The sequence below is a fragment of the Bacillus rossius genome, chromosome 3, assembly GCF_032445375.1.
Source record: "Bacillus rossius redtenbacheri isolate Brsri chromosome 3, Brsri_v3, whole genome shotgun sequence".
Taxonomy (NCBI): Eukaryota; Metazoa; Arthropoda; class Insecta; order Phasmatodea; family Bacillidae; genus Bacillus; species Bacillus rossius.
This window is the reverse complement of record NC_086332.1, coordinates 121,503,853-121,529,856: the sequence shown is the minus strand read 5'-3', so window position 1 is coordinate 121,529,856 and position 26,004 is coordinate 121,503,853. Positions and strand designations below refer to the sequence as shown.

The window sequence follows — 26,004 nt, the reverse complement described above, 5'->3', positions numbered from 1 at the left end:
TTGTAATAAGCAATGAAAACCACATTAGCTTTTCACTTCACTTTATAAACAGTCGACGAAACAGTTCACGTGTAGATGACTTGTAATTAATTTTAAAAACTGGCATTTAGCTATAAAGTTTAAATATAATTATGAACAAGTTTTCATATAAATAAACTGTAATCAAATATCTATCATCAATTATATGAATCACCATAATTTTTTAGTCAATTGTAACATAACCTATTATTACTGCACTCGCCGACAGCGTAACGGAACAATGAGCGTAACGGGTCACAGCATAACGGAACAATGTGCGTAATGGGACACTTTTTCGTGCGTGCAGCCGGCGTTCATCGATTTATTAGACGTCACGTCAAAATTCTAAAAAAACTTTGCGCAGGCCAAAGAGTGCAACCGAACCGGCATTTGTAGATTTATGTAAGTACATTGAGAGTAGCGATGACACTTAATTTACGCTCAAAGAACTACAGGACAAGATGGAACAACTGTGTCAAGAGAAAGGATTACAGGAAACCTACTCTGACTATCATTTAAAAAAATCAACTTCTGAAACATTTTGGAGACAGAATCGTGACTCCAAATGTGTCTGGGGAAAAAAATATTTTTTTGTTTGGCTGAAACAGTACACAAAATAATTAAAACATGGTACAGAGATGGTGAGGAAGACACAATAAATGAACGCATGAGAATTGTATTGGCAGCAGCTGATATTGTAAAAGAGGACATCCAAAAAATGACCGAGTCCAACATGTATCCAGATTTCGAGGATATAAAATCAGGCGGCAAAGAGTTAGTTCCTCTAACTTTGAAATTTTTCTTGGAGATAATTTTGAAAAAAAAATTCTTCAAAACCGTCAACGGTAAACAGATTTTCTACGGTTATCAGTCATTCAATTATTTCTGCAGTAAGACCAAGGTCCTTTTTATCTCCTATTTAAACCAGGCTAGCTTTGACTCTTCATCTCATGTTTGGATCAAAATACCTTATAGAGTTACTGTCATCAATGTGTGTATGTGTATCCTACCACGAGGCTTCTACATATCTCAATTCGCTCATGTGCCCAGGATTACCTCAGGTTGAAGATGGTGGATTTTGGCAGTATGTGTTTGATAATGCAGACATAAATGTGCGCACACTGTATGGTTTGAATACATTCCATGCATTCAATGCATAGCATAGCCCCAGGAAGTGTTGTAGAAACCAAAATAAATGTTCCGAGGATTCAATACGGTTCATTCAACCTGAACAGGACAACCGTGTGCACCTTGGCCTATCCAAAAAAGAAAAACTCTTCATTAAATCTCCTTGTAGAAGACTTTGATGAACTGAAGAAATTGACACTCACAGATCAACCCGAAGTAAATTTTTTCCCACTAAATATTATGTGGATTGTTGGAATAAAAAATTAAACCAGACTGGAATAGTTTTATGAATATTCTTTGGCGCAGTAAAGGAGAACGTAGTCAACGTACATAATGGCAGTGCCATTTATAAACATGCACCCAAGTAACATGTCCACAATTTATTCAGCATTGTATTTTGCTGCTGATGAAAGCAAAAAAAGGAAGCAGTCTTGTATTGTGACCTTTGATCAACCATTATATCTGAAGGCTTTACAGATAGTGCAAAATGCAGACTCTGGTAGTGACATATCAAGGATTATTGTAAGGCTAGGAGGTTTCCACCTTATTATGTTCTTCATGGGCGCAGTTGGGCGCATAATGGAGGGGAGAGGCTTGGAAAACCTATGGGAATCCGTATATGGTCAGAATGCTGTCAAGCATATGATGGATGGACATGCATATTCCAGGAGTATTCGAGCATATACTTGTACAGCAGCAGCTCTTCTCATGATTCTCAGAGAACAATACCAAGATGTTGACCAAGAAGAAGAAAAAATTGAGAACTTGTACCATCAATTAATGTCAAATCAGAAAGATGGTGCCATTGTTCAACATATTTCAAATTTGGAATTTAGTTTTCAAAAAATAAAGGACTCAAGCAGAACAGCAACGTTGTGGCTTAACCTTTTCGTATGCATCAATCTCATGCTAAAATTAATTTATGCCAAAAGAACAGGAAACTGGCAAATGCATTTAAACTAAACATTTGAAATGCTCCCTTACCTACATGCTGCAGGGCATCTACCCTATGCAAAATCGGCTCACTTGTATGTTCAAGAAATGAACAAATTGGAATCAAAACTTTCCAAAAATTAATTTGAAATGTTTGCAAATAAAGGATATTTTACAGTCAGCAGAAGTGTAAAATTCTGGTCGGGGATTTAAACGGATATGTCCATCGAACAATGCCTGACGTGTCCCATGAAATCAGTAGGAGGCTTAACCCATAGCAGAGGAATAACTGATTCAACTTTGGCCAAATGGGTTCTTGGGATTCCTTACTGCTTAAGAGAACAGGAAGCTGTTGAGGAGTTTCTTGAAAGCACAATTACTTTCTGTGAACAGCATGTTGAGTTACGGGAGTCGCGCAAGCTACGAGATAAAACTGATATTGAGAAATTCACTTCATGGTTAAGACAACATAATCCATTCACAGAGCTTACGAAATTGGAAAAACAGCTATGAAAAAAATGAAGGGACAGTCTTTCAGAGAACTGAAATTACATAGGAAGGATATGGTACTGACTCAATCTAGTCACAAATCTGTGGCTGTTCGATCAAAGTGAGTGACTGTGAATCCTCAACAGTTATTCAATCGAATACTCTGTTTGTGTGATGGTCCGACTAGATTAAAAGTTTACCTTTCTTACGAACTGGCTTCTTGACCACCATCCTTATTCGATGATGTTTCTTTACGTAAAGGAGCGAAGTCATCATTCCTGAAGGTATTTTCTGAGGGCATTACTAATGAAATTAAACCCCAACAAGATACATGTACTGGTATAGTTATTGATGGAGGCTTTCTCCTCCATAGTGTAACATGGCCAATTGAAGAGACTTTTGGAGAAATCATTGAAAATTACTACTGCACATGTATCGTCACAAAATATGGAATGAATTCAACTGTTGTTTTTGATGGGTACCCTTCAGAGCCAACAACTAAGGGAGAAGAACAGTCAAGAAGATCTGCTAAAAACTCATCATGTAACATAGAATTTGAGACAAATACAAAATGTATCACGAAAAAGGAAGCTTTTCTATCTAATACGAATAACAAAAAAAAATTAATTATGAAACTGTCTGAAGAATTAAATAGAAGGGGAATAAGTTCATTCATAGACGAGGGAGATGCTAACTTAGACATCGTAAAAACAGGAATTTAACATCTCAATAAATTCAATGTAGTCATAGTTGTGGGATCAGACACAGATCTTCTGGTACTGCTTTGTAGCATTTGTGCCTGAAAATAACTCTTTATTTTTTTCGAAAAGAAATCTGTGGCAAAAATCCTTTCGTTGTTTATTAGGACATACAAACACTAGTAAATGTGCACAAGAGCATCAGAAAACTTCTTTTATTTGCATATGCTATTATAGGCTGTGACACCACCTAGTCATTTTTTGGTTTGGGAAAGACAAAATCTGTTCATGTGATCAAAGTTGTACCACAAGCCAAACTTCAAGTAGAGTTATTTTTGAAAAAAGATGTATCTCGCTATGAATTACTCAAAAAGGGAGAAACATTCATACTTGAAATGTACAGGCTTAGGAGATATTCTAATCTGTATGAAGCTCGCTACTACAAATTTACATCCATGACAAGTAAATCTGCTTTAAAATAAATTGGGGTTGGAGGCATGAATATGTAAAGGAAAATTGCAGGAAAAATAAAGTTTTAAAACCTGTTCCCAGTACCAAAGCCTTTGCCCCTGATGACCTTCTTTGTCTTGTTTCCTGCAGCTGTAATACTTCATGCGATAACAATTGCAAATGCAGAAAATCCGGTCTAAGCTGTTCTGCTATGTGTTGAAACTGTAATGGATTATCATGCCTTAAATCTCCAAATTTCGACGAAGAAATTGAACTTCCTTCAGACGACTAGTGTCATAGTAAAGTTTGTAAATGCCAATGACTGATGCAGATGAAGGTCAACATGTATTGATTAAGGACATTTTGTTAAAAATTAAGGATACATTACTTTTATATTAGAGGGGGGTGGGCAGTCCGTGATGCTGTCATCTAAACTACAATTTAATATTTAAAACATTTTTAACTTGTTGAAAGTTATTCATAATCATGACAGCTACCGGTTTTAGCCAGTCCGGGACACGGCGGGTCCATAGGTGGTGGATAATGGAAGGCCCTTAATTGGGTAGGGGTAATTTTCCCCCCGAACCAAAACTGGCTATGCGTATTTAAGTAAAGAATTTATGTACACAGAATTGCTTTAAGTATTTGCTAATAAATATTTATATATATATATATATATATATATATATATATATGTATATATATATACATATATATATATATATATATGCTTAAAAACATCTTTATAAAAAAATTTACACGTCAAACAAATTCGTATTTTTCCGTTAATTTATTAAGTAAGTAGTAATGACCTAATACATATTAGATTTCTACTTAAAAATACATCGTTTTATATGGAAAAGTTACATACACAAAGCACTCGGCATCTACTAGCGGGACCAAAAACATCATGCGAAGTTTATGCGAGAATTTTTTTTATCCCAATTTTGACAGCCTAAAATATGGTTATGACGATTACACGCGTGCGACGATTATGCGATAAAACACGGTATGTAAGTTCTGATCTACTTTTTTTTTAGGAATAATAATAAAAGATTGCCTTCAACTCTTTCATTTTTAATGCAACTACATAATAAACTTTTATCCTAAGGGAATAATTTATCTTTGATTTTGGCAACTGAAAAACTTAAAAAACTAAACTTCAAAATCATTGTATATAAACATAAACTTTTTAAATGATTAAGGTGTCTTGTTACTATTCTGGGTTACTAAGCCAGGACCTGGAATGTAACATTTCATCTACAATATTTCAAGAGCACGTGTCCAAAGATTTTCAAACCTCTACAGACACCCATAATTAAAAAAAAAAAACACAAATAACTTGTATTTCTACTGCAAGTTCCTTCAATTACTATAAGATGAACGTAACGTGACAGACAACATACTTGGAGCTATAGTACGGAGAGTTTTTCCAGATTACTCTAAACAGGTGGAGAATCTTTGGGATGTGTGGTGGGATCTCACTGGGTGCTGTCACCAACTCAAGCTCTTTACATGGTTCGTTCAAGATCTGCAGAAACTCTATGTTTGATTTTGCTTCTTTCAAACTTTCCTGCAAACAAACAAAAAGAATTAATACAAAACTGATTTTAAAATGCTGTATCTAATGAAATCTACTATGTGATGAAAGCCTTTTTATGGTTTTTGAATTTTTATTAGGGTTTGTCATCTAAAATTCTTTGCTTTTGAGAACAACACCTGTAATAATTTAGCTATGTTACACAAAATATCAACAACTTGCTCAGCACAGTAAATTGGAATTTAGCATTGGACATCAGCACTTTCTTTTGTCAATCACATAATTTAAAGAATATTCTTACTTTATAAAAATTCAAAAACAATACATATGTACTTATAGTACTCTCTCAATTAATTGTGTTAGTCACAACCAACTCAAACACACATTATATGATTCATTAATGAAAACACGATTAAGTGAACTAACAGACTTTTTACCAAAAATAGCTATCCGCTGTTACTTCACAAACACCTTACTGTAACTAACTTTTGTACAAACACAGTGATACTGGCTTTCAAAAACTTTTTAAAACACTTTATACCTCTGACTTAATTAGAAGAAGTTCAACTAGTGCAAATTCACGAAACATTCAATATTTGTGTGTCTTCGACTCAAGAAGCCCTTAATAAGCACACAGATAGTAAACAATAAACATGTCACGTGAAATCACAACAGTTTTTTAATGAGACATTTATCCCCAAACTAAAAGCTGTAAAAATTTTGAAAACTTTAAAAGTGAAATTTTAGGAAAAAAGAAGAGATTAATTGTTGGTACTGCAGTGGTAACTATGCACTGTGGTAAGAAAAAAGTTATAAGAGGTATCTGGTTTAGTTTTTGTTAGAAGACCACTCAAAAACACCATTTGGGCCAGCTATGTTAAAAGGTGATTCACAAAAAATCTACAACTCCATGAATTATGTTCAGCCATTCTATTGCCTTTTTCAAATTGTCTTGAGAAACTACTGATGGAAATTGCCATGTTAGATAGATTATAATAGACCTACTTTTCCTTCTAAAATCAACTAATGAAGTTTATTTAATGCATTAAAAATCTTTTTTTTTTTTTCATTTTTTTTTTCAGTTCTATGGAAACAGAATATTTCCCTTTCATACAACTCACTGTCATATGCTTTGTTACTACTAAGCTTTGTGCTTAAGTTATATTCACTCAAAATTCATAACCAACACATTGTCACAAAAAAATTAATCGACAAACAAATGATATAAAATTACTACACTATTTTTTTTAAAACTAGCTACTTTTTCAAGCAGCAAACAAAAAAACGAAGCTTTAACTGAATATGGCTGTAGTAGAGATAAGCACATGACTAATTACCAGGATCTGTAACCAATTCTTCTCCTGCTGCCACACCGAGAACAGCATTCAATATATATTAAATATATATTCATATATATTAAATAATTAATGGTCTACAGCTTTCACCAACATACTATTAGCCCAATTATTATCTTTATCACGAGAATATCTTCCAACAAAATACAGTAAACTCTCGCCAGTCCGTGGCCCGAGAATCCGAAGTTCTCAGAAATCCGGGGTATTTCCGAAGTGACATGATCGTTACTGTTTAGATGTATGTATCACTATTCTCAGTCGATGATAAGAGCGACGCTCACTGATATTTATAGCGCGGTAAAAGGCTCTGAACTGGCGCGCAGTCATCTCGTTCCCGTCAGATAAATGTGAAATTTGAGCGGTGACCGTAACATTATATGGCGGGAAAATAAAGATAAAGGTGTAATGCCTTTTTCTCTGGTGCTTTCAAGAAATTTTTTAACGGTTTTTTACACCTAAAACTTCAAAACCATGCCTTTTAGCCATTTTAACTCCTCTTAATCCGATATAAAAAAAACAGTTGGGCATTAGCAAATTCTTAAATGCTTTTCGTAAACAGACTCCAGTCGGATATTTAGAGTAGGTTGGAAATCGCGTAGGTTTTCCTGAAGCTCTGGGCACCGTGTGTCAGTGTGTGAAACATGTTGCCAGTGACAAGTTTCCTAGCTGTGCGCGGCACACGACTGTAGTTGTCATGCGTCACACGCCGGGAATGCTGGCCGGAGGGAAGGTGAGTATAGTTCATTTGCGGTAAAAATAAATACTCTAACCGCCCTGCTAAATTTTTCCATTAAAGAAATTTTGAAATTTCAGAGATTTTCCAGCAGAAATAATGTTCTGTAACTAACAAACAAATTGTATCAAAAAATTAACGGTAAATGGCTGCCGTGGGGGGCCTTAAAAAAATGTTCATTTTACCGGGAATGGACTATACAACCTGGCTTTCGTCGCATGCAGTGTGGAGTAGGGGAGGAAGGATGTTGACAGTTTCACACGCAGAAAATGGCTAGAGGGCTGGAGAGAGGGAGAGAGATGGTTTGTTGTCTGGGAGGGAGAGGTAAGCCGTATGACGTCATGCATCCGCTGCCTTTGCAGCCGCCAGCCTGTCTAGACGAGATTCTCGCACTCCCACTTACGTCGCACAAGCTACTGCTGCCGTGTTTTTAAACGGACTGTCCAATTTTTTCTCTCTTCTTATACGAACATTAGTAAGTGCACTATAAACCAACACAAAATATATGCTGCATGTTAAATAATAGCTTTGTATAAGCTTTTATTGTGAGTTTTACCATTTTTTCCCCGATTATTTTTGTTTTGTGCCAAAATTTCAGATTTTTTGATGGTTCTAGTGTACAATTAACAAATGATTTTTTTTTTATTTCTCCCGTTTCTCTTTAGTTTAACTGGACTGGCCGTGTGTCTGTGAGGGAGTGGCCTTGAGTCTCTTGCCAGCTACGTATCGCTTCTCTCTCCCGCCCCTCCTAAATTCACTTCCCCTTATCAAGGGGCTTCCCGTTTCAGCGCACGCCACATTGCTACGCCTAGCTCTTTCACATCAAAGTGCGACTTCGGGTGCCATTAATTTAATTTAAGATGACTTTAAATTACTTTTTACACAATTTACTACCAACTTGAACAAATGGGTGTGTTAAATTTAATCAGGCCAGGCTGTAAATTTTCAGGAAAAAAAATTTCTCGGGTGCTTCATTTACTATGAATGGACTATACTGGTATTGCTTACGTACCATTCTGTTAACTTCTCAAGTGTCTTGTTTATTATGACGTCCTGTGGTAGTATTACATGTTCATTGACTACCATCTTATCTTTTAGAATTTTTTTTTGTATTTTAATGAAAATTTTTCAAAAATCCGAAGTTTTCAAAAATCCGAAGGTCATAAATCCCCGACACCCACGGATTTGCAAGAGTTTACTGTACAAATTTTATACCCACGCCTTAACAAGACTCAAACCCAGAAACCATAGCACCGAAAGCCAGCGTGCATCTGACTGGGCATATTACTTGCTGACAGAGCTGGCAGTTTGAATATACGTGCACAGCAACAGTTTAGTTTTACCAGGTTTGAATATCATGCAGCATTGCCAAATCACACCAACTTCAAAAAATTTGTGATAAATATTATTTCTGTAAATACATTAAATACTAGATTTTGACTTTGAAAACAACAATAATACAGTTAAAAGTAACCCAGATTAACAAAAGAGTCCTGTATTATGCTTATGATTAGGGTTTTTTCTTTATGTGTAACATCTTAGCTCTCAGTGTATTGCATTTGGTGGAAGTAATTTCGTGAATGCGATGTAAATGTGGAACAGGGAGTAGGGAGAAGTGCGCCATTCATTTTCAGTGCTGCCTTCAGTTGGCGCTTGTGCTGCAGCGTGTCAGGGAGCGCTAACATTTCCGTGGTGTTTTAAAACAGAGAGAGGAAGGGAGAAAGAGAAACAAGACACAGCCGTTTACCGTTCGTTCCGCTAACAGCAGTCTTGAACGGCGCAACTCATTGCCATGTGGTTTTTCTAATACGTTGTAAATGCATTGTGATATACAGTGAAACCTCTTTAATACAAACCTGAAGGGACCTAAAATTTTGCAGTTTGTATTAACGAGGTTTGTATTAACAGGTGCATATGCTCACATTAATAATAATCGACAAAATCAAGTATTGATTTTTTACTCGAAAATTAGTCAAATAGAGAATTAAAGAGGCTTGAAAAATTCATTGATTTTTTTCTGCACTTTTTTAGTTGCATAAATGTCCTTTACTGCACTGCAAAGTTTGTCGAAGGAAGACAAGACATCAGTGTCTACATCACTAGCAGCCAGAACATTTTCCAAGACAATTAATGCTGAAGTGGACTTCACTCTAAGAATTTTTAAAAAATATTTCAACCTCAAAATTAGTGTCAGAAATATATCAGTTACTTGTCATTAAAGTTAAATCAGTTGAAAAATAAATAAAAATGGAAGTATTTTACTTAATTCAATTTACACTTGCAAAAAAAAAAAACATACGCACAATAAATCTACATGGAAATTAAAGTCTTTTTCAATATCCTGAAGTCTGAAATATGTTTACTCATGTCATCAAATGTATAGCTGTACTGAAGAAGCCGATTTTGCCAATATTTAGTTGAATCGGCATTTCTGCCGACTTCCGATACGCTTGTTAATTTTCGGCCGATATTACTGAAAAACGAGAGAGACTGCCATAACCTAAAAATCCACGATTACCCTTTTCACTTTTCGTAGTAGTACTGCATTTTTTCAGATCGCATTATTTCTTCGCAACATGTGCCAAACGTACATATAAAAATTTAACATCCTATTTTTCAATAATGTTCTTTATTTTTAATGTCATAAATAAATACATTACCGTCACGGTAAATATACATCTCGGTTGTTACGGTAACTGTAGTGCAAATGTGGTAGCTATCGTGCTTCTGTAGTAATTATGGTATCGACAAAGAATCTTTAGTTCTTTTTATGGTAATTATCTTAGGATAACAATTGGGTTTGTACTGTAGTTATGGTACATCATCCAATTTCTTCGTAAGTTGTTTTTCATTTGTCTTTTCTTCATATTTACGTGCTCCATTACTTGGCTGCAGACTTAAGTTGATTTTTACTACTGTATACTATCGTTACTGTTTTTATGACGGTTTCTTTCTAAGAAATGGTTATTTCTGCAAAATCTTTATGGTTAAACGATCATCTATTATCATTTATAGTGACGGGACCACATATTTTGTACGATCAATGCGGACGAAACGATAATTCGAACATCGGTACAAGCGGACTTTTTTAACCTTAGTTGTATGGCAATTTTGCCGGGACCGTAGAAAGTATACGATAAACACGGACAATCGATACATGCGAGTTCGATAGATAGAGGTTTGACTGTAGACCATTTACCGTACAAATTATTTGCCGTTAACAGAATTATAGTGAAGCTGCGTGCACGTGATTAAAGTGTGCGATTCTTGTTCTAAAATTTCATTCGGTTTATCCGATAATAAAACAATAGTACACTACGTGAGCGGACGTGAGGTTACTTCGTAATACATAATAACGAATATTTCGTATTAACCGTATTGATTGACATTAAATATGCTATCCCAGTCTGAAGGGGAATTAAAAGTGTTCGAATAAACGCGAACTTTGAAATAACCGGTATTTTATTAACGAGGTTTCACTGTAATAATTAGGGACAAGATTATATGGTAAATTGCGATGAAACCAAAATAACACTGGAAAGCATGTCAATCAATACACCACATAACACCGCAATTCAATTAATAAACCACAAAGCACTGAAATGCAACTTAAATCATGAAACCTATCAGTATTTTCAATAAAAACTTAACTTTAATATTAGATACTTAATCTTTAAATATTCAATTCAATGAAATTTATTTATTTAGTATAACATTTGTACCACAATATAATAAAAAAAAGATTGGGAAAAGTTTACTTTTTTTTAATCTTGCATCTGTTATTAGTAACTCATTTGTGCATTACGTTCATAGAACATTTTTCAAACACAGATATACTTAAAATATTTATTTTATTTGTACTGAAATGTCAGACATGCTTATTACAAATCATTATATTAAAAAACTGCATTATGTTTCAGTCAAAATGATACAGTTTTGGAGAAATTAGTATCATGGATCATTTAACTATCATATTTGTTCTTGTTTTATAATTTTATGTTCATGCCTTTTAATGCCTTTAAAATCTGGTTCATAAGAAAATAAATTAATAATAAAACAAGTAATCAATAAGATTTTTTTCATTTCTAATCCACAGGGATAGTTGAATCAAGAGCAGAAAACATGTGAGTATCCAGACAGCATAAGAATGGGCAAAAATGTCCAACTGAAAGAGTAGGGCCAGATAAAGCTGCTCACAACTCTACTCAACATAACTGGTATTTTGCTCGTTACCGAGGTTAGATGTACACATCACTGGCAAGTACTGAAGGACATGCTCACTTTCTTAAAAAGAGGTCATCTGCATATTTCATATAGGAAATTATCCACAGTATAAATTAAAATTCATATACAAAATCAGAAAAGTATCATGATTATAGATTATAATATATAAAATACATATCTCTGCAGGCAAAACAGATGACAAGGAGAGTTGGAGAACATCAGCAGCTAGGCAGTGATGCCTCCAACACCAGAATTAATTATTTTTCTAATTACAAACAAGTTCCTAATGAATTTGACAAATGCAGTTTGACAGATAACTACTGATTCCTTTTCCACGTATATTTTGAGGCAGTTGATTACCAAACACCTAAGCTATTGTACACAAGCATAAATAATTGTTCTCTCTGATTACACTTGAATTCCTATTGCAGAAAATTTTCTCATTTGGTTTAAGTACAGTAGAACCCCGATTATCCGTGTTAATGAAGGGGACGAGTGAGACGGATAATCGAAAATCGCGGTTAGCCGAGTCATGCTTGCCTCAAAGGTCATTAGCCCACAGACAGCCATCTGTGGACATTCGGAGATTACATATTATATACACATGCTTTGTGTGCGTGTGCGTTGTTGACATAGAAGCGGACTGCTTAGTGCTGGGCAGCAGTGGTTTTTAAGTCTTTCGTGTGCGGAGACGTGGGCACGCGAGTCGTTGTTGCACCGAGGTGTGTGACTAGCCGCCCGCCAGTCCGAGGGCCCAAGACAGCTGATAGCTGCCAAGGTCACGCATTCTTTTCATCGCCCGTAAGCGACGCTGCCACACTTAGCTCATTGCTCTGTTGTCAGTAACACCATCGGGCTGGTTATTGTTTTACAGAACGACTGCCTTCAAAATTCTTTTTGAGATAAGATTTTTCATACCAGTGCATTGAGACTTGATTTGATGGTTTTGAAACGGTGTCTCTGTCTCGTATAATTCACAGTGTTTTTATCCCCCTTTATTTATATGAATTTAAAATGTTAGATTTTTTTATTTTTAGCTTGCTGAACGTGGAATTAGTGCAAAAACGGCCTAGACTTAGTGTTGCAGATGGGTCGGAAATCTTATAACGACCACCTCTTTATAACGACCCTAATCTCGGGAACCGTGAGGGGTCGTTATATCTATTCTCCGTTCACTCTTAGCTGAGTTTTGAAATAAACAAACACCGTCGTATCACTGCGCCGCGTCAGCAAGTGATAGGCTGAATTTATCTTGCGTGCCAAGCACTAGTTGCAACACACACACATCAGTACAGTCGGTGCTAATAAAATAACGGAGAAGTAATGTAACAGGAAAATGGTTCTTCTGTCAAACCTAGTTTTTTTTAAAAAAATTACGTCTGCTGTGATAAAATTACGCCACTTAATGCTACACCCTCCGACATTTTCTGTTGAAACCATTCAAACAAACAAGTGTCCAAGCTGCTAAATGTGGATTCGTTCATCGTCTTGCGTTTATTTAATCCACTTGAAGTGTCAGCCTGTAAAGCAAACTGAAGGATTTTTTCGCGATTTTTTATGATGTCGCGCACTGTTGTGTTACCGACATTAAACTCAGTCGCAAGTTTGCAATCGTTTCTCCACTCTGAAATCTTTCTATAATTTTTGTTTTGCTGTCGATGGACAGTACCACTCGCTTTCTTTTCTGTTCATTTGATGACATTATGAAATGTTGCGCTCAACACTTCTGCACAACACAACGGTATAATCCGTCGGAATGCAGATCACTGTTACAATACATAAAATTATCACCACCTTCACGCTTCAACAACGTACACTAATGGAATGGACTGTCTCCATGCGCCGGGTAATCTCTGTGGCACGGCGCCGTGCTGCGCGCGGGAGTGTACAGTCCGGTCATGCAGACGTGGAATCGCGCACCAGTGTATAATCTATTCAGTTAACACGGAACACAAAAATATTATGTACATACGTATGTATGTACTAGTATTTTTTTTAAAACTTTCTGTGTATATAAACATAACTGAGTCAAAGTACTTTGACCAACATACATTTTGCAAAGTATTTTAACATTTACATACATTTTGAATCATTGGTTATATGTAACTAAAAAATTGGACTTGATGGACATAAATCGCGGTTAATCCGCGAATCGGATGATCGAGTCGCGGATAATCAGGGTTCTACTGTATATATTTTTCAAAAATAGCTAATGGTCGCCTAACACTGTGACAACTAAGACTACGACTATCTCCTAACACCGTAGCACAAATGCTTATCTGTAACATATACTAACAATTTGTTTGACTCCAAGTCAGTGGCATAGTGTCATAAGATGTCGGCATGCCCGTCATCTCCATAAATATGTGGAGTAGCAGTATATGCGGAAAAAAAATGCTAAAAATCCGAAAATACTTTTATTCTATGCTCTTTCACTTCCTCTTTTCAAATCAACCGGCAGAGGTAAGAAATTCCAAATACTTTAGGATATATAGAATTTTTTAATTTTGCAAAACAACACCTGTACAACCATTCGACCGTAGCAATTTTTTGTTATTTTTCCGTGTGTTCGTGAATGCGTAATAAATCAAATGGTCAATTAGGTCAGGTCAGTTACATTATTAATACTTTCAAACGAAGCGGACATAAAAAATAATATGATTTAATTTCAATGGTTAACAACTCACGTAAAAATTTTCTGTTACTTATTACTTGCGCAACAATATCCGAATAAAAAATAAGACTTTAAAATTAGAAACGTTAAAAACCCACCTAAGTTGGAGGCGGGTACATTTCCTTTGCCATTAGAAGGAAATGATGTAGTCGTTCACCTAAGTCGCGATACCTCCAACGGAACATGAATAAATAAATAAATAATCACGTATTGGTTCATTTGAATACTGGCCAATCACGGAACTGTCACTTGACAAAATTGTCCAATAAGAAACATAATAGATACTCGTAATACACAGGTATTGTGATGAAAATTAAAAAATTTGATATCCCCTAAAGTATTTGGAATTTCTTATCTCCGCCAGTTGATTTGAAAAGAGGAAGTGAAAGAGCATAGAATAAAAGTATTTTCTGATTTTTAGCATTTTTTTCCGCATATACCGCTACTCTACATATTTACCGAATTATATCTTTAAAATGAATCTAAAATAATAAGCTCTTTTAAGCATGCAATTCCAGCAGGCAACCAGATGATTCTTTGCTCATTAGTCTCTGCCGTTTTTGCCCCAGAGTATAACACATCGTCCAGCAGCCTTGCCTGGAATTTGGTCTGGTTGCTGTTTAGGAATTAAGCAGGACAAAGGAGACCACACGTTGTTAACCATGCCATTCTTCGCGAAGTTAACGGGACTTCTGGTCTGCCGGCATCAGAGGAGTCACACTTCTGCCCTTGCAGCGCTGCTTCTCTTAAGACACGAGCATGTAGGTATTTACCTGCACTTTGCAGTTTCCATAGTCTTGGCAACAATAAGTAGTCATGTCGCAGTGTTAAAATTAACTGATTTTATTGCTAAAATGGTCATGCCACTGAATTTTTTATATATAACAATTATAACTTACAAAAAAATTATTTAAACAGTTGTATTATGTAAAATAAAACACCATATTCTAAATTAATTTAGAAGGTTAGAAATGTGCATGATTACCCATAAAAAATTGAAGCTGTATTTGACTGGAATACTTTGTATGTTAGACAACTTTATTACTTTACTGGAAACTGTTAATACTGAATTATTTGTTTAAAATATAATTGATAAAAATATATTAAGTGTGATTCAAGCACATTTACATTAATTAAACTGAAGATCATAACAGTTAATATTGTTTTAATTCATGAATCATTATTTCATAGCCACATTACTTGTTATGAGAACTAAATGAGTAAAAACTTATTGCAACCAAACAAAAACATTCCAAATCATTAGAGGCACGATTATATGGTAATGCGCGATAAAACGAAATAACACCGAAAACCGCTTGAAAACACGAAATATGTATAACGAAATTGTGCGAAATCCGCGATATGTCACGAAATTTCGTCTATTCTGATTATTTACGTTTTTTTTTTTCCATTCTGTAAGGACAATTCACTATCTTCAGCACAATCAAATATTTCTGACAGTAACTAGCAGCCAAATATATTATATGCGACGGTGATTCATTATAGATTTTAAAATGAAGTCTCGGAATTAACGTAATATTTTCTTTAAACGGTAATCTTGTGTACCATAATAATTTAAGATGTTGATAACTATGATACAATGGCCGCCGTTCACCTTCTGTAAATACAAAAATAACAAACGTCCAAAATATGTTTTTCTAAGATAACGTTTTTAATCATTAAAATATTACACACTAAAGCGCATTGCTTTTACTGTTTATTTAAAATAAAGTACGTAGGGTACGAAAATAAAATTAACCCTGCTTAACGTAACGATTGTAAATAATAAATAGTACATGTTTATGTCGGTATTAATTTTCACGTACGTATGTTGGTATTCGGTATGCGTTTGTATTCGCATATATTCTCCATTGCTTTGATCTTTCCAGCACGGCAAGTTTTTGCGTATTAAGAGGTTAAATTCTTCGTATGTGATTAAAATTTTTTGATAATGCCTAAAACGAAGGTTTCTGCCAGTGACCAATCGAAAGAATTTTCCAGCGAAGGATTTATTTCAGTGATAAAATTTTAATGTGCAATTTCTGTAACTGCAGGCTAGACTATGAGAGACGCGATACGCTTGTGAAACATGTCGCGAGTGAGAAACATAAGCGTTTGAGGCAAAACTCATCTGTTTAACGACATCCTTGTCTAAGAGTCTTTAATGCCATTAATTTGCTGTTCAACCCAAGAAATGTGAGTAGGGTTAGCATAGAAGATGCAAACCTACAGAAGTCTCTGCATAACTTGCCTTCTGTTTCCCATCTTCCTATTGATACATTCATACATGGCTATGTTGCTTTGAAAAAAATAATTGAGGATGAACTTTCATTGCCAGAAACAAGCCAAATTGATGATGCAAAGGTACTTTGCTCCCTTAAAGGGGACTACAGTGAATTTGCTCAAGCCAGTTTAAGGGCAATCTGGTTCCCAACATCAAATGTTGATGCAGAACGTTCATTTTCCAGGTACTGGTAGTTAGTGACAGAAGACAACGTCTCACTCCAGAAAATGCAGAAAATTTAACTATGATAGCATTTCAATAAAACCATCTTAATAGTAACTTTGGAAGTGCTTAATTGTGTAATTTTGTAGTGTATGTGATTGTAATTAAGTCGTGAAATTTTTAGTAGTTATTTAAAAGTTTGAATTTATGAATTTGCAAATGAACTTAATTATCTATGAATTTGCAAATGAACTTAATTTTAATTAGATCATGAGGTTTTAGTGTTTATTAATATTTGTTTTAATAAATTTGCATGTCGTACAGAAAAGCAAGAAAATTTTGCCGTGGGTATTTTGAGCAAAAAAATAAAACCATATAACACCGAAATCTTTATTTCTTTACACCAAAATTTGTCTTTAACACCACAAAATCTTGACTCTACAAATCATAAACTGAGAAATTATGAGTTCATTTTTTGTGACTAGAATGTTGTAAGGTGCCTAAGATGTCTGTTGAAAAGTGATAAATAAAACACACACTTTAATTAAATATATGTACATAATATTTTAATTTAAAAAATTAAATTTCTTTTAATATTGTGCAAATGAAAATTATTTCTTATGTATCACAGATGTAATATATATATATATATATATATATATATATATATATATATATATATATGCTGATACGTTCTTTTGAATTTTTATGTTTTCTTCTTTCATGACATCACGGATGCGCTATATATATTTATATAGCGTATCCGTGATGTCATGAAAGAAGAAGATAATATAAAAATTCAAATGGACGTATCTGCAAAAAAACCACAAAAAAATACTTTGGGCATTCAAACATATATTATATGCATTAACAAAAAAAAACAACCGTTTTTTAATAAAATTATAAACTTCAAAGATTTAAGTATATTTAATAAATAAAAACAAAGACTTTTGAAAGGGCATTGGTACAAAATTTACAATATCATCAAAAGATTCCCAGTGACGCAAATTAAGATTTCCAAAAAGGAAAAAAATTTTCACCATTTTTCGGTTAGAGGTAAACTTTCTGAGCTATAAGCCTTTTTAGTTATCATAAGCATAGTTATTCATAAGGTGCCTAACACATAAATTTTATAATTAAGGCTTGTTACACTTATGTAGCTGTATTTAAAATGTTACTCTTTTGTTACACTTCCAATTTCTATTGTTATACAAATCTCTTATGAGTAGGCTAATAATTTGTGCTTCATAATACACTTGTCTACAAGGTACACATCCCTTTATGTCATTACAGAGTCAGCGAGTCAGTGATGAGCATAACTATTTATAGGATGGCTATATATAAACAGTAACTCTATGCCATTACAATGAGGAGGTTATTGGACAATGAGTTTTATAAAAAAAAAACAATTCTCCAGATGTAAAAATATTTATATTTTTAAAGTAAAGCTCCCTTTTCAAAAGTCACAATTATCTAGATACTACGTAATTGTTGCCAGCCATTTACAATGTTAACCCATTCTGCAAAAAAAAAAAAAAGTAGGTTTTTATAAGCAGCAAGAAAATAAAAATCTGATGGAGGCGTTTTAAAAGTCTTACAATTCATCGTATTAAACACTGCAAGTCACTACACTGTAAATCACAATAAGATTGTATTACCTGTAACCAAATGACTAATGTGTGAAAATGTACTCGATTCGTCAGTTTTCAGCATACTTCTTCCAAATTTTGCTCAAGAACAAACTCCCCACATGCCCTATTTATTGATTCTACACAACTGGGCATAACCATTTCAAAATATAATGCTACACCACTGTTTCATACACCATTAGTAAATGTACCAAGAGTTTCAAAACATAACAATTTTCATCATCAACAAATACTACAGTATCATACCTTGATTTCATCTGTTAGTGCAGTGAATTGTCTCACAAACGAAGCCTGGGCTCTCGACAGAATGTTGGTGACGTGATCAACCATCTTGTTCTGCAGCTGATACTCCAAGCCGCAAAGGTTTTCATCTAAAACATAGTCACTTTCTCTCTTACACTGTTTGATCAGACATATTTCACTAACCAACTGCACTGTTCAGTTAAGCCCTCCCTTGAGAAAACTACTTGTGATACATTTGGGGCATGCAGTTAGTGTTCATTCACCTGCTTCTGTGGCCTGGCATTTTCCTAACAAATATGCTAGACCTACTTATGAACCAGGGAAATCAAGTCCTTGTCTACTTGCTCCCAAAGGTAAGTCACGGGGTTTGAGCACTTCTAAAGGATTCTATCACTTCTTAATGTCAACAGTTGGTAAACCACATTGGGTAATTATCTCTGACGAGTCATCCATGTTGTTATGGCAATGGTTGGTTAGAAAAGGTTCAGTAGTAATGTTGCGACTCTCTCTCATTGTAGAACCTGTGAAGGTAAGTGTGTGGGTTATCAGAGATGTGCCTAGCCCCCTGGGTTCCCTGGCAGGTGTTTGTGTCTTTGTGTCCAGACAAGAAAGACATCAGTACTCTGACCGAGGTCACAATGGAAAAGGACCACCTATTAATGCATTAGCCTCGCACCACAAGTGACAGCCACGTCTCTATCCAACAAGTCAGCCAACAACCAACACTTCTCAGTTAAAGCAAACTGGCTGCAGTTTTCTTCAATCTTGCTGGTATGAATCAAAAAATAAACAGTTGAAGCAATTACTTAATTTTTTGTTAAAAAATATCTTTCTACAGAAATGACAGCTGAAAGAAATAAGTCCCATAATGACACAAATTATAAAAAATTGCTACAAACTTGAAATTTATTACTCCCAGACTTTTCCTAGTTATATGGGCTTGAAGTAAAAAATGTTTCCTGACCTCTCGCACAAGATTTAAAAATAATTTTATGTTTAAGAGTATTTTGGTAACCAAAGAGTCATGTCAACACTTTAAATATACATTTTTATTGGTAAAAGCTTTATAGCAACCTGAAATAAATATTATAGTTACGGAAACTTTTCATTTTTAACAATAAGCAACTGAAAATGGAAATTAAGATAGAATTTACTGAAAACTTGTGATGATGGTTTACCGCTTCAAAAAATTTTGATGACAACAATAGTAAATCTTTGATTGTTAATTTCAATCTAGTTCAATCTTTCAACTGAATTAAATTAGAATACAACACTAAAAAATGGGTATTGTGTGTTTGTATATCACTGGCAGTTGGAAGTTGCCTGGGTTTTCAAGTTTTTTTTGTGACAATAGAGGTTTATACAATTATATAGTATCATTCTATTGTCCAAGACATCTGCCTAATTAAATATTGAGATGTAACTAGTAAAACCAAAAATAAACATTAATGTGTGGTGTTGATGTTTTAAGTTAGAACAGGTCTTGCATGACCTCCCAAAGTATTATAAGATACGTGTCTAATGAAAAAAAAAATTAAAGTGTTTGCAGCAAAATAATATAATTCTCCCATAAAAATTCACTGAAAATGTTATTGTTAGGTAGTTGAGGATAAAAAGTTTTTTTTTAAGATATTGGTAGGAATAAATGCCCTTGTTCAGTATCATTTTATTTTAAATACTATGTCTCTCTTTTGGAATCAAGCAATACACCAATATTAAAATCTCTGATTTTCCTGTAAGTGCAAGAAGCCACTAAGTTGATATTGCTATTGTTAAATCTTATGTATGGAATTCTTTATCATGAGCTTCATCAATTTTTAAGATGGTGCTTGTAAACTAGATAGAATAAGTTTATTCTTATTAGTATTTTCATAAATAATCATAAAGTTTGCATTCCCAAGTGGAAGGTTAAAACTTTTATGATTAAATAAGTCATCACTATCAAACATTACATAGTGATAGTAAGTCTGAAATCATTTTTTCTTACTTTGCCATATAAACTGGAACTAGGTTGATACAGATTTCTGATCAATTAATAGGTCAATAGTGTCGTCTTACCGAGCGTCGCGATCGTAATCATGCTCTCCGATATTTTACGCCGATCAGCTACCATATTTACCAGCAGAAGGGTAGCCCCTGGGTATGAGTCGCCCCATGTATTTGTCTTCAATAGAGTTCCGTACACACAAGTGAAGTCTTTGTGTTCCATGTCTCAGCTTATTTGAGCATAAGAAACGTGGCACTGGTTTTGAGCCTCCGTCCTTTGTATGCTCTACTTTATGGTGGCCCATCATTCCCCCTCTCTTACCTCCCCCCCCCCAACTACCTAGCAAAAAGACACAGGAAAAGAATAGTTTTTTTATACCCAAGTCACACTTTTTTTTTTATTCATCCCTTTCACACAGAGAGGAAAGGCAGCAAGCTACTCTTTATTTTGAATTCCTTCTATAAAAACTAGCACGCACACTACAGTCAGGGAGAAACGTGTATAGGGGCTGGCAGAATATAATATAAAAACCAAACTTCAAAACATCAACAATGGGTGCAGCATTATCATGGAATGTTAGAGTTGAAAGCGTGGGAAATCTCACTCTAAAACAATAATGGTTGGGCGATGTTGCATCATGGATGTCGAGATAGACACGTGAAGATGGTGTACGGTGGCAGTCCACGGACATTACAGTGATGAGAGAGGGAGGGAACCATCAGCACCGCTGCATGGCCACACACACTCACTCTAGCTGGTTTATATTTTATATGTCCCCTCCTCCAGCCATCACGGCACTTACCGGCAGCGACCTGGCTGGCGTGCCAGTGGCAGACGTAGCATAATGGCACAGAGTTCAATATACTTCACACGCAATGCACAGATATTTTAACTAAACAAATTATACTTACTCGTTATGTTATATTTCTTAAAAACCAACTCAGGCTAGTCATATAAGCATATCCAACCACCAGTTTGTAAACTTAATTAAAATGAACATTTACCATACTTCATCAAGTGTAAAAAATAACTATGAGCTGTTTATATAAAAAAATTTAATTACTTATTGGTGCCTATTTTTATAATGCTACAAATTTTTTCTTTCATTTAAATTGCGTGAAAGTTCTTTGAAAGAATTATCGGTATAGGTTATCGGCCAGATCGGCAGCAAGCGATCGGCATCAGCATGATCGGCAAATTCCCTGATCAGCCAAGCTATAAAATAAATTAAGGTAGCGACATTACAATCGTTAAATTAATCGTTGCTAGGTAAAAAAATGAATTTCCATTTCAATTTCAATCCTCTCAAGCTGTTGGGTGTGGGCACAAGCAGGAACACACAATGCTGAGTTCCAACACACAGGATCTCCTGTTCATCTTCATGAGCGAGGTCACTTGAAGAAAGACTGAACCTTACACAGCCCTCATCTCCACTAGCTCGCGAGGATTGAGGTCATTTCCTGAATCGTCACTCCGCCATCGAGCAACCAGTCTCTAGACACCACACTGGGTAATGGAATGGGAGGCAGGCCTACAAGACAGGTACTGTCGGGCCCCGTACGGGGTGGATCAGAATGTGTCGCCCCTGGCCACCAGAAGCAATGCTGGAGTTGGCAACCATTAAGGCCGGGTGCTTGGCAACGGCATGACTCGGGCTATAATTGTGAACTCCCTTCGCAGGGCATTTAGAGTCTTGTCCCGGGTTTATGATCAGGTAAAGCGTTGCCTCATGATGCTCCTATATTTCCTATGTTTTGATCTGGTAGGATTTTAGGTTGCATGATTATACACGCAAAGACTGCCCACACTGAGTCTCTACCGGAACTTCACCCCAACCTGCATCAGGGTGCCCACAAAAATCTTAAAAACATTTCCCTGACATTACAGACCAAAATATCAAAATTTCCTGGCTGACATTTTTAAAATAATTTTTCCATGTTGTAATTTTCTGAATGAAACAAAGAAAAAACCTCCGCCATAGCTGGCCTGGATCTTTCTCCACTTTCTTTGTTTCAAATAAGTGACCACTATTTTATAGTGTGCATGACATTGAAATTAAAAAAAATCTGAAAATAATTGCTTGTGCAGTGTGAGCGATGGCAGAATGTAACATGACATTTCCCCCTCAAATTAACATCACTAGAAAAATTCCATGACTTTTACAGGATTTGAAATAAAATATCACACTTTCCCTGACTGATTGCAACTTCCCTGACTTCCCTGACTGTCTCAGAGTGTGGACCCTGTGCATGAAGTAGGAGAAGGTCAGGAGCAGGAAAGAAGGTGATACAGAGCACGTGTTGGCTGCTGATGCTCTGCTAATCTCAGTGTGAACAGTAGGGTTCTGCGAATATTCGAAATTTCCGAATTCGAGTTCGAATTTTTTGATATTCGATTCGTCAATTCGAATCGAATTCATTTTACAATAATTTGACTTGCAAAATCTGGCCCGGATACACTAATATAAGACATCCCCCCCCCCCCCCCCGCCGCCAATGTTTTAAAGTAATGTAAATGGACGATTACATCTTTCACTTACAAAAATTATACAGCGAAAGCCCTTATTTACGTTACCGTTATTTACGTTTTCCTGTTATTTGAACCATTTTATTTCTGTACCGTTTTAACCTCATTTGATGTAATGCAATTAATTCCCGTTGTTTACAACGCGCCTACGTCTCGGGAGTCGCTTTATACTGCTTATAAAACGTAAGCAGCGCCAGTTTGGTTGTGTTGATTCCTGTATTCCCGTATAGAGAGCGCGCACGTAGTCATAGATCGATATTGATTGCTCACAGACTGCATGAACACGCGCGCTCTGTCAGGAACGATCGTTATGCGTATAGTTACAAATCACGTTCTTGTTACGGGTTTCTTTTTTTTTTACGTTGAATAAAATGGTTTTATTGCATCACTCATTAATTTAAATTATTTGGCGTACTCTAGCAAAGTCTACTTTTTATTTTTTAAATAAACGTACTTTTTTTTTTTGCATAATAGAAGCACCCACAGTCACACCCCTAATTTTCAAACTTGATTTTAGAATAAAATGTGTGATGCTTAAGTTATAAAAACGGTAAATTTGTTTGTTTTTTTTGTACAACTTCCTTATGCTGTGATATTTTTGTTAATATTTTTATCCTGGAAAGTCAAACATGCTAAATATGGTAAACTGTGATACTTTTTATGGTCTTCCCTTTATTTTCACTTTCCCGCTTTTTAATTCTTTTTTTTTTTTTTTCTTTTTTTATTCTCAAATTCGATTCGAAAAAAATTCGAAACTCATGAATTTTTTTGAAATTCGATTTGAATTCGATTCGAAAGGAAAAATCACAATTCGCAGATGTCTAGTGAACAACAGTACATTAGTGAGATTGAACTAAATTAAGTCTTCAGAAAATAACTATCAATTATTTTTAGCTTCAAAAGAAATTCTGGTGCGTGGTATTTTCCCAAGCATGTCAACAATAAGGCAAATAGTACAACAAAGGGATGACCGAAAACTATAATTTTACTGAACAGGAACCTTACTTTGGCCTCAAACAAACAATGCAGCAGTGTTATGGTTATTAACTAACAACATGCCACCATGTCCCATGTGAGGGGGTTACATGAGGTATGTGGTTGGAATATGTACTCCTCCCTAACCCCACACAGCCTCCTGCCTCATGCAAAACGTGTTGCATGCCTTAGTCCAGTGTTCAAAGCCAGGGGAATCAATATCTAATGAAAGTGTGCTTCTATTTCATCCTATGTATAAAATATCAATTGTATACTTTAAACCAGACTTCTGTGAATCCTCTTATTTTTATTCAAATCACATTTCAAAAAAAAATTATCAAATTATTCACAAATGTTGAATACAGTAGAATCTCGTTATAGCGAGCACGGTAATAGCGAGAACACGGCTATAACGAGGTATTTTTGAGGAATTTACGGCATGAACGCTTGAAGCGTGCTTTTGTTATTTGTCTGCTTTATCTCCACCCCTCTCGCTCGCCACTAGACATCTTGCCATTGACGCCTGTCACATTCTTCAGCCGTGCAGTCGCCACCTAAGTGCGTGGCTTTAAAAATAGAATCCCGTCCTTTCTTTATTTTATCAAACTTCCGTTAGTTATCTGTACCATGTGTAGACAAAGTTTGATATTGGAACAGAAACAACGTAAGAAAGTATTATTTACAAATTAGAAGTATGTATCTTTTTGTTTTTATAATCGCGTATATTTTCACTTTTTTTTGTTGTTATCTTAAAAGAGATAATAATAAAAAGCCGCTCTAATGAGATTTAATTGTTTCTTGGTTAAAAAAAACTATTAATTGTTTATATTCTATTTATTATTATTTACGCGACGTCATACTGTACGCGTACGCAATACGACTGGAATCGTTGCTGCAACATAACATAGCAAATTATGCGGTATCAGAAGTAACGAGTAACGTAACGATAGTAACGAGTACTAATTGTTATAGTAACGAATACATACGGGTACACATTTTTTCGTTACTTTTACACCTCTAGTAGGCACTACCGTATTTATTTCCGAATCGCTAGGACAGTTTTCTTGTAACTTTTTATTCGGTCAATTGTTGGGGTATTTGTCCGGGAAAGGGGTGGTGATGGTTTGAGTTTAATCCCAAATTTATTTTATATGACAGGTTTCTTTAAATGAAAAAGTATAGTTTTCCAGCGACTATTTCGTTTGAGGCGTACGTGCGTTGCCGCAGCCGCACTCCTGCTTTTTTGTAAGGAATTAAATCGTTGCGCTACACTAGCACCACCTGTTAGCAACATCCCGAACCAACATGGCCGCCAGCAGACAGCCCGCGTCGACAACAGATAGCAGGACAATGCTGCGTCGGCCGCGGTCTTAGAGATGCTATACTTACATGCCGTGATGGGTATTCTGGTTATTTTGACGCAATCGGTGATCGCATCCGTACTTATGGGGTATCGTTTTAAAGAGGATTCACACATCTGCTCACAGAAATTAAGATTTCGTTAATATAACCCGTTATTTTCCAATTATACAGGTTTAAACACAATTTTTATGGTATTTTCGGTTAATTTTTAGTTTTTGGGGGCCAAAATTTGTCCAATTCGGTTATAGCAAGGACACGGTTATAGCGAGGATCAAACCCGGAACCGTGACACCTCGCTATAACGGGACTCTAGTGTATTATATATTGTTAAACATACATTTTTTTCTACATTTCAAAGGAGTACAAGCAAAATTAATGCCACATATGTAAAATGCAGTAAAATTAAAGTGAGATACATATATGGAACCATAAAATATGGTGTAAAATAAAACGAATAAAAAAAACATGGCAATGAATTTACTTGAACTAATAAAAATTAAAGTTTCAAAATATTTTATTGATCCAACTGTTTATATACCGTGTTTTATCGCATATTCGTCGCACGCGCGTAATC

The 26,004-nt window shown here is 35.2% G+C and overlaps 1 protein-coding gene across 1 annotated transcript in view; it reads right to left on the bottom strand.

Moving 5' to 3' along the window:
- The window catches only part of LOC134531211 (dynein axonemal heavy chain 2), an 864,487-nt gene that overhangs the window by 757,585 nt on the left and 80,898 nt on the right, over window positions 1-26,004 (bottom strand). The window contains exons 6-7 of the mRNA XM_063366870.1: window positions 18,584-18,708; window positions 5,123-5,289 (exon numbers count right to left, since the gene is read on the bottom strand). Coding sequence (XP_063222940.1) covers window positions 5,123-5,289; window positions 18,584-18,708 — 292 coding nt within the window. The remainder of the gene's footprint in view (window positions 1-5,122; window positions 5,290-18,583; window positions 18,709-26,004) is intronic.